Below are 10,974 nucleotides of genomic sequence, written 5' to 3' on the forward strand. Positions count from 1 at the left end.
GGGCTTGTTATGTGAGCCTTAGTCTTCAGAATAATATCTTTGCTTTTTAGCACTTTAAAAAAGCCCTTATCAGCCTAGTTGAGACTGTATTTTTTCCAAGCACTCTGTTTCAAAGCTTTACACACAAAAGCTTGTAGTTGATTTTGAGAAGCTAGAAGCCATTCCTGGCAAGTCTACAATGGAATTATCCAAATTTTCTAAAAGTTTTAACTAAGTATCACTAAGGATCACTCTACTCTGCTGTTTTATTTTGTCACAAGTATGCAGACTAGCAAAAATCATTAGTTTATAAAAGGGGGGAACCCCAAAATTAAAACCTAGTTCTGCATTTTACAGGGAAGCAGTTTGCAACAAAAAAAACCCTAATAAAATAGTCCCCCAAAGGAAAGCTCATATTCTCCAAAAAGTGGAAAGAAAGTTAGTTTCTCTCCACTATCAGTATTTTAAAATATCTTCCTGCTTCCCATTTTATTTTATTTTTCAAAAGTTCTTAGAATTATGGTAGAATTGCCATCAAAGAAGCATTTTAAGCAAATTTTCCTGCTTGAGTAAAGTTCCCTCTCATTTGTGGGAAGATTGTCTCTTCCTTCTTTCCCACAACTGGCCCCAAGCAAAGAGGTCCCAGCAGCAACACTGGTTAAACATTCAGCTATTAACTAAAAGGTCAATGGTTCAAGCTCATGAAACATGGAGACAGTCTGCTTCAGTGAAGACAGTCTTGGAAACCTGTGAGGCAGCTCTACTCTGCCATGTAGTTTCACCGAGTGAAAAAACTCAGCAACAATAGATTTGTTGTTTGAGGGGTTTTTACCACAGACGTTGTCTACACTCACCTCAGCAATTTACAGATCATTTTTCTTATAGCATAAATACTTTATATAGATATCCTAAAGTGAAAATTAATACTAATACTATTTCTCTATCCACTTCCTAAAAAATATGCCTTTGGAAACTCTATGAACTTTTATAAATGTCTATAGTTACAGAAAGGTTTTCAGGCCTTTTGTTCATAGGGTCAACTCGATGGCAATCAACAACAACCACAGAATGAATATTATTTCTCTTCCTGTTCTTCTCCAGATATTGTTGCTATTTTAAATATTTCTCCTTAAACAAGTAAAAAGATGTGGAGAAAATGCTACAGTTGAGAAATATTGAAAGTGGTTACTGTGACTACTAATATAGAAAAATAGAGCTTGTGCTACCATCCTGTTTGTTGAAAGTTAAAGCTGTCATACATAAAAGAACAGAATTTAAAATACTAATAGCAAAGTAATTAAAATGATAATGATAACTTTTGCGCTGTGGTGCTGGGGAAGAGTATTGAATATACCATGGACTGCCAAGAAAACAAACAGTTTTGGCCTGGAGAGGGTAAAACCAGGCTGCTCCTTGGAGGCAAGGATTTTGATGCTCTATTTCACATACTTTGGACATATTGCAAGGAGGGACCAGTCCTTGCAGAGGGACATCAAGCTTGGAACAGTGGAGGGACAGTGCAAGAGAGGAAGACCCTAGATGAAATGGATTGACTCAGTGTGGGGTAGTGGAGGTAGGTGTGTCAGACAATATTAAGTTGGCTCAGGAAGGAGCAAAGTTCAGGGTTGTTGTGCATAGGGTCACTATGAGTGACAAGCAATTCAATGGCATAACAACAACCACAAATATTTACTCAATATTTTCTATGTGCCAATCATTTATTCATTAGTACTTCTAAGGTAAATAGTTCAACTATCATCATTTACAGATGAAGAGGTCATGGTACAGAGAAGTTAATCAACTCTCTCAAAGAAAACCAGTAAGCAGAAGTGCTGGAACTAACATGTACAGGAAGTCTAGTTATTATGACCTACCTTCTTAACCACTGAGATATTATCTTGTATTCAGTACTATATATAAATAATTACCTTACTGTTCATTTGTAGCTTTATTTCTCATCAATTCTTAAAACAAAAGGGAGCTATCAGTCTCCAGTGTCCAACTGATTGTTACTTGTTGTTGCTGTTGTTATATGCCGTCGAGTCACCTGCGACTCTTAGCGACCCTATGTACAACAGCCCTAAACTCCTCTCTGTCCTGTGCCAATCGCACTGTCTCTGACACTCCCATCCCAATTATCCCAGTCACTGAACCAATCCACCTCATAAAGGGCCTTCCTCTCCTACACTGTCCCTCCACCCTCCCAAGCATGATGTCCCTCTCTAAGGACCTGTCTCTCCTCACAACATGTACAAAGTATGTTAGACAGAGCCTCAGAATCCTTGCCTCCAAGGAGCCACCCAGTTTAACCCTTTCCAGGACAAATCTGTTTGTTTTCCTAGCAGTCCATGGTATTCTCAATACTCTTCTCCAGCACCACAGCTCAAAGGCATCAATTCTCCTTCTATCCTCCTTGATCATTGTCCAACTCTCTGAGGCATAACAGGTGATTGCGAAGACTATGGCCTGTATCAGACGCACCTTAGTCTCCAGAGAGACACCACTGCTCTTCAGCACTTTGGAGAGGTCCCTAACAGCAGACTTGCCCATTGCAATGCACCTTTTAATTTCCTGGCTGCTGGTGCCAAGACTGTTGACTGTGGAGCCAAGCAAACTAAAGCTGTGTACAATCTCAGTCTCTTCACCATCCATCCTGATGCTGCCAATTGGTCCAGTGGTGAGAATCTTTGTCTTCTTAACATTGAGCCTCAATCCATATTGTAGGCTGCAGTCCTTGACACTCCGCAGCAGGCGCTTCAGGTCCTCTTCAGTTTCAGCAAGCAGTGTTGTGTCATCCCCATAACGCAGATTGTTGATAAATCGTCCACCAATCTTGACCCCACATTTCTCCTCATAGAGCCCAGCCTCCCAGATAATCTGTTACTTAGATCAAGTTTATAAGCTAAGTATCCTTTGACTGCATGTAGACATTTGCCAGGATCCTAAATTACTCTCACTCAAGATTGCTTTCTCTTATGTCCACAAATCTACTTTTGACCTTTCACCCTTGATAGCTTTTAAAGCATATTTAATTAGATGAAAGAATCTTATAGTCTGAAGTGCTCTTTAGAATTCCAGTTTTTAAAAATGATAAAAAAATAAAGATCATTATTATTAAAATTGTTACCACTACCAGCTTTGCTGAGCTCTGTTAACAGACTGAAAAGAATGGACTTCAGTAAGGTGCAGAGGGGAGCAGGTGTACCCAGCAGGAAATTCAGAATTATTTAGGAGCACTCTTAAGTTAAATCTTGCCTGTAGTGTAATTGCGTTGGGAGAATGCATTAGGATGGTGATAGGAGACTTAGAAGTGTCTTGTGCTTATAGGTGCAGAAACCTGGGAAGTGAGAGACTATGGTTGGCCAGCAGCTGCTGCTCGTGCTTGGACAATGGTGCCTAGGCCCCTCCCTCCCACATTTGAACAATGGAGCCATGACATAGTTACACCACAATTGCACAAAGTGGAGATGTTTTCCAGGATGAGAGCTTGGTGCAAAGGCCTCAAAGTCAGTGGAGAGACCACAGTGTTCATACTTCCCACAAACAAAATGTCGGTTGGATAGTTAAGGTAGCAGATATTTAAAAGACAGCACTACAACTGTAGTTCTAGAGGCTAGAAGAGCTTTGATAGTACCTAGAAGATTGTCATCTTTTTAAAATAGGATAATTAAAAAAAAAGAATGTGTAAAAATTGTTTGGATATAGTTTGCTTTTAATTGAGGTGAAAAAATTTGAGAGATCACTGGGGTCAATGTATGTTCTCCTTTTTACCTTAATCCTGACAATTGATCTTTCAGACACTGCTTAAATATTTTATAAAGCATATCTCCAGTGATGACTGGTAACAAGTCAAAGTAGAGGTGTTAATTAAGTTGTCACCTCCTTTTTAGAGGCTTGGGACCCATTTGGACACTATTTTGGGACCAGATGTCTCCATTGACTCAGAAAGACCAATCTTTAGAAATGGCATCATGATAGTCAAGTTTAGTGTCATAAAGAAAAAAAGGAAGAGCTCAAGGATACACAGTGCATGCAACAATGGACTCAGACATAGCAGTAATGCGAGACTGCTACAATGTACACAGGGTTGCTATGAGTCAGAACCCATCTAATGACACTTAACCGCAATCCAATTCAGTTACTGAGATTCTAACTTGCAGGAAATGTGACCTTATATTTCCATAGCGTCATTTCACTTGAAATAACTGGTCTTTAACATTAAGGTCCTGGAAGCACTGAAGTACAAGGAAAGAGAAACCCAAAAAGGACGGGCATTCCAATGAAAGGAAGACCTTCCAAGAGTTGAATTGATGCCATGACTGTAGCAACAGGCTTGTGCATGTCATAGCCTGTGAGGATTGTGAGGATCTCATGGGTTAGAACATGTGTCCTATGTGTCACTGAAAGGGTCTCTGTGAGCATATGTTTCACATAAGTCTTAGTGGACTCAATAGCACTTACTAATGACATTCTCCACATAGAGCATTCCGATGGCTTCATAGTAAGGAGTTGTACTGCTGATCCAAAGGCACTCAGTTTGAATTCACCAACACCTCCTCAAGAGAAAAATAGGCAGCTTCCTTCCTTGGGATTTAGTGCCTCTGAAAACCCACTGGAGGGTCAGTTATGAGTCAATTCTGACTCTTTGGTAAACACCAACAACATTAAATTAATCATTAAAATTATTTTTTTGAATTTGTAATGTTTTGAAAAATTATTGTCTGGGAAGACAATTATTAACTCTTATTTAATATTCCAAATGCAGAATAATGCTATCCAATGCAGAAACATGTCACCCACTTCAGTGAGAGAATACTGTTATCACTAATTCAACTTACCAGTCTCTTAAATAGCTATAGCAAAAGAAACATTTTATCCCCTGAGGATTTTGACTACAAAGGGGAAGAAGATGTTAATTTCTTCTCTGGTTAGTAAAAAGAGTGATCAGAAACCTCTCAAAAGTTTTTAAAAGGAGACTGAATTAGCATCTTTTTTTCAGGTAATAGCACAAAAAGATGACTCATTACTCTGAGAATTGTTTTATATTCCAAGCACTAAACACATTGCATTTGAGTTGATTCCAATTCATGGTGTAACCCAACCTCCACTGGGTTTCCAAGAGTATTAAATCTATAAAGAAGTCTTCTGTAAGGAAAGATGGTACATTTTTCTCCCACGGATCACCTAGTAGATTCAAACAGTTAATCCTTCAGTGACACATTACCCACTAAACCACCATAGCCATATGCACACCCTCTATTATTGCTGTCAAGTCAGAACTGATTCCAGTCGGGTTTTAGAGGCTGTAAATTACACAGGAGTGGCCGCTGGTAGATTTGAACCATCAGTGAGGTATAACCTTTGAGTAAGGAACACAATTCTCTACAGTATAGGCCACTTTGTGTGTGTGTGTGTGTGTGTGTGTGTGTGTGTGTGTGTGTGTATGTATGCATATGTAATGGGGGGATGTGTATCTATGTGTGTCTAGTTTTCAGAGACAGTTACTAGCAAAGGAGGAGTTTGTCTCTCTTTTCCCTGGCAGATTTGAACCGTGTGTCTTTGGGTTGAGTGCACAATTCCTTACCACTTGGCTACCAGAGCTTCCTATACATATCTATCTCTATATCATCATTTATTTATCTAGGTAGCTAGGTATGTATCTACCTGTCTAACTCTCTATCTATATCTATCTATCTATCTATCTATCTATCTATCTATCTATCTATCTATCTAGTTGTTGTTGTTTATAGATGCCATTGAGTTAAGTATGACTCATAGTAACTCAGTGAACAACTGACCTGAACCATGCCCTATCTTGTGACATCCTCATTATCTCTGACACACTAGAGCCTATTGCTGAAGTCACCATGTCAATCCATCTCATCAACAGTGTGCTCTCTTTCCAAGGAATAGCCTTGCCTAGTTATATGTCCAAAATATACAAGATGAAGCGTCACCATCTTTGCCTCCAAGGAGCACTCTGGCTGCACCCTTTCTAAGACATATCTGTTTAGGCAGTCCATGGGATATTCAGTACTCTTCTCAAACATAACAACTCAAATTCTTCTGCCATCGTTATTTATTTTCTAGCTCCTTGATGTGTAGAAGGTGATTGAGAAGATCCTGGCCTGAATCAGGTGCACCTTAGTCTTCAAACTGACATCCTTGTTCGTCATCATTTTTGAGAGGTCCCTGACAGTAGACCTGCTCAGTAAAATACAGCTCCTGATTTCCGAACTGCTGGTTCCAAGGGTATTTATTACAGATACAAATAAGACGATATCATTGGCAGCTTCAATTCTTTCTCCATCTATCGTAATGTTGACTGTTGGTCGCGTTGTAAGGACTGTTGTTTTCTTGATGTTGACATGTAATCCATACTATAGGCTGTAATGCTTGATCTCCTGAAGCAAGTGTTTCATATCCTTTTCATTTCCAGCAAGCAAAGCTGTGTCATCAGCACAATGCAGTTTGTTAATGAATCTTCCCCCAATTCCAATACCAGTCTTCTTCGTAGAGTTTGGCTTCATGAATTAATGTTCCATTTGGTTTTCTATCTGAAGTTACAAATGCCCAAATGTCAATCACCTTCTTGGTGGTGAAAGGGATATATCAAGGTGAGGGCAGAGTAGAAAAGTCATATTTTAATCTAGTAAGAGCCAAAGGAAACACTTCACAGAATTGAGGACGTTTTAGAGAGGAACTACTTTTATCATAGTGTAGAGATTGATAATCCCTGGTAAATTTCTAATCTCTCCATATCATTTGTCTTCCAGAGTAAGAGTGTTTGAATATTATGTTTCCTTCATGAGTACAATTATTCACAGACTACATAGAGCACACTGCCTTAAAATATGCCCTCATTACACAAATAATATAACTATATCAGGAGTAATAGTTTGCCACACTCCCCATCAGAATCACACCAGTCATCAAAATCAGATCATCTGCACAAAAGAACTCATAACTTTCTTATGGCACTGAAATATCTCAAGAGGCATTTATTCATTCATGAAATTAGCTATTTATTTAATAAATATTGTTTGTAGGCTACTCTGAAATGTCAGACACTGCAGATACAAAGGACAGCAAGGATAAGCCTCTACTGTAGAATCTTCTAGAACATTGTACAAGGAAAGAAAGGGCAAAAAAGAAAGGACATCTCAATGAGTGGAAGATCCTTAAAAAATTGGATTGCAGGGTCAACTATGAGTTGGTAGGGACTCAGTGGCACACAACACCATCACTTACAGCTATGAATTCTTTTGAGTTAATGATAAGCAGATGCATTGCCAATATAAATGGCACGTGGTAAGAAAACCCTAGATACTACATCAAGGAAGGATGGACAATTGTCTTGCGTGCCATTTACAACCTCTGAAAACCCTCTAGATGCTCAATTGGGGGTTCATTCTGAGTCAATGGCACATAACAATGACAAATATCCCAATTTTACAGCTTCAGCAATTGTTCTTGAATTTTAGGAAATCTTTCGGTTTATTCATTATCTTACCTTTTTTTTTCTTGCTGCCTGCAATAGATTTAGTTCCCTGATTAAACCCATTGTCAAGCTGTCTCTGATGTTGAAAATGATCATATTCTATGTGTGTTCCTCATCTCTCTTTTTCAGGCTAGTGTAAAGTACAATTAAGCTACAATTTCCAATGAAAAGTATCATTTAATTAAATAGTTTACATTAAAAATTATGTCATGAACCTAAAATTAATAAACTGTGATCCTATGTCAGGTTTTCAAAGGCATTTAATTGCATAGGAAGAAATTGCCCCTCCTTCTCCTGTGAAATAGCTGATGATGTCGAACTCCGTGCCTTGGGGATTGTAGCACAGCTTCTTGCCACTAGGCCACCACAGCTCTCTAAAAAAAAAGTTAATAAGCTGTGACATACTAAGTTTGAGTTTTTATCACAAATAAAATAACTATTTACCTTGAAAAAAAAAGTTGGATTGACACAGTGATTGTAGCAATGGATGTGAGCATGTTGAAGATATGAGGGAGGCACAGGATAGGGCAAGCCTCTCATCTGTTGCTCATAGCGTCAATGCGAGCCTTAGTGGACTCCAAATCACATAACAACAATCACATGCCTGTGAAACAGGGACCAGATGCTGTTTCTAAGGCAACCTAGGGTGATTGTAATTAATCTATAACTTTCTGGACACCTAATCCCAGGAAAAGCCCTATTCCATAGAACTTGCTACTGTGGCACCCTTTGATACTATGTTTACAGAGTGTCTGAGGAGGCCTTGTGGCATAGTGTGAAATGTGTCTGGCTCCTCATTGAAAGATCTTCAGTTTGAATCCAGCAGTGACTCTGCAGGAGAAAGATGGGCAGTCTTTTGTAAAGATTTTATGCTTTATGTGCACAGGTTATTGTGAACTAGAAACCGCTCAGCAAGAGTGGGCTTTATTATAATTAGGATGTTTCTAATTAGGGAAGAGAAGTGCTCAAAGCCCAGTTTTACTAGTAACAACACAAATGAAACAAAAATGTTTTTCTTCAGAAAAAGGGCAGGAATGCCAAAGATGTCAAAGATATCCAAAGATAAGTATGATTCTGAATGGATAGAGGCCAGCTGTGAGGTAAGCAGTGGTTGACAATGGAGTGGCAGCACTGAGATGGCTATTTAGCAAGAATGAGCTTTACTCTTAAGACTTCTGGTATTTCCCTTTGGGTGGAGACTAAGAAAAAAGAGAGATGGGGGTTGGGGGTGCACCAAAGTTTTCTCACAATATTTTGCAACTTCTGCTTCCGCACTCAGAATCCCAGAAGTAGCAAGAGAAATGAAAGGGGGGAAAAGAAACAAATTCTTTTCACTCAGAAAACTAATTGTACTTAACTCTACTATGTTTGATATGTTAGTGACAATTGTGATGAATCTCCTTTTATTTAAGACTAAAAAAAAAAGGCTTCTTTTAACACATTGTATCCTTTATCTTAGCTAGAGACAAAGATTCATTGTGTAAGTTGAGTGAAAACAGAGAGAAGATATATATTTTTCAAAGGGGAAAATATCTAAGGCACCAATAATCTGGTCACAGGATTTTGTAAAGAATAACCTATTTTCTTGAACACAGCAAACCTAGAAAATTGTGATATTCTGAAAAAAATTATCCTCTCAATACTGTGATTAGCAAAAAACTCACCTAACTTTTCCTGCTGTGTTAATCAAATGCTTTGAAGTCAATATAAATTTTTAATTACTTAAAGGTTAGAGTAGATGTTTAATTTAGATGTACATACACCCAAATTATGTGCAATGGGAAGTTCTTACATCCATCCTAAAATAAGATTAAAATGTTCTATAAAGCAAGAAATGTATCTTCCATTTTGATTGTTTTGTTTTTCATTATTATTTTTCAGACATTTAGTTCATTTAGTCATTTCGTCTCCTTGGCTAATACATTTCACCATTACTCCCTGATGGCAGTCTGCCTAGTTAACAACTTCTAGTCACAGGATGTGGCTACCTCAATTTTATCTCCATCTGGCAGAACATAATTAACCTATTTGAGTGGCTATGGATTTAGGCTCTCTCTTTATAGCAAACAAATTTTCTCTGCCTCCACCTCACTGCCTGCACTGCACTCAGAAAACCACAAGTCAGTAAACTTCCTAGGGGAAGTTGGAGCATTGCATGACAAATAAATGCAACCTGCCGTGTGCTAGATGTGAGTCCCACCTAAGCTTTGGTCTGCCATCAGTTACCAGTATATCTTTCCAATGGTCCTCGGACACCCAGGATATAAAAAATAAAATAAAATTTAAAAAATCCATTGTCATACTGCAACTTATCATCAAGACCTCATGCATATGAGAACTGTTATGGCAGAGGGTTTCCAAACATGGATTAGCAAAACTTTCTTGAGGTTCTTGTATGTAGAATCACATTCTTTCATTTAGTAGCCTATAACTTAACCATTTGAACACCAAAGACTTCCCTTATCCTACCTAAACTTACCACCATTGCACCAATTCCTACTCCTGGTGACCCTCCATCAGGTTTCCAGGTGGTAAATCATAACTGCCCATCCTTCACTCAAGAGCAGTTGTTGGGTTTGAACTGTTTGCCTTTCAGTTAAGCAGCCCAGCACCTAACCTACTACACCATTAGGCCCTCATTGTACATTGACAAATATCTGGTTTGAAAGAAATGAAATATAGATTACATGGGGTAAAAAAAATAAGTCAATAGATTTTAACATTGGAAAAAATTATGACAGTAAGTGCTTCTATGCACGATAAATGAAAAATACATCTGTCACTCTTCATTATGACACAATTTTTTTTCTATCTATATATAGAACTTCCAAAGTATACCTATCCAAAGACACGTCACCATCTTGTTCTCAGGGAGAATTGTGCTGCTTATAGTCCTGGATTCCTATTTCCTTACATTTCTCTCTTTTCTTAAAATATACATTGTGCTGTATAAACTACTTATCTTGAGTTTTTTTGCAATTGCAGTGTTATGGTGTTTTCTCCTGTGATCGATCTCAGTGGCGAGGTATTTTTGGTTGTCACAAAGTGGTAGGGGAGGAACTGCTATCCAGCCACAGTTGTCAGTAGTCAGTTTTGCTGAGTTAGATGACAACTCAAATACCTCATTGCCATGGACTCAGAACCAACTCAGCTGAGCCTCCAGTGGACTTTGAGAGACTGCATATTGAGTGGGAGGAGACTCTGCATCTTTCTGCTGAGGACCAGTTGGTGCCTTCAAACTGCCTGCCTTTGGGTTGGCAGGGCCCCATCTTACCACTAGGTCACCAGAGCTCCCTTCAGAGTTAGCTGTAGAGATAGATTTATATATTCAAAGAGAAATGTTGTTGTTGTTGTTATGTGCCGTCGAGTCGCCTGCGACTCATAGCGACCCTATGGACAACAGCCCTAAACTCCGCTCTGTCCTGTGCCAATCGCACTGTCTCTGACACTCCCATCCCAATTATCCCAGTCACTGAATCAATCCACCTCATAGA

At 38.7% G+C, this 10,974-nt stretch overlaps 1 protein-coding gene across 1 annotated transcript in view; it reads right to left on the reverse strand.

Moving 5' to 3' along the window:
* Positions 1 to 10,974, reverse strand: part of PTPRC (protein tyrosine phosphatase, receptor type, C) — a 164,314-nt gene that overhangs the window by 126,906 nt on the left and 26,434 nt on the right. The window contains exon 3 of the mRNA XM_006892116.1: positions 10,703 to 10,712. Within this exon, the coding sequence (XP_006892178.1) occupies positions 10,703 to 10,712 (10 nt within the window). The remainder of the gene's footprint in view (positions 1 to 10,702; positions 10,713 to 10,974) is intronic.

Source organism: Elephantulus edwardii, unplaced genomic scaffold (genome assembly GCF_000299155.1).
Source record: "Elephantulus edwardii isolate Elephantulus edwardi_28Jun2011 unplaced genomic scaffold, EleEdw1.0 scaffold00110, whole genome shotgun sequence".
NCBI classification, from domain to species: Eukaryota; Metazoa; Chordata; class Mammalia; order Macroscelidea; family Macroscelididae; genus Elephantulus; species Elephantulus edwardii.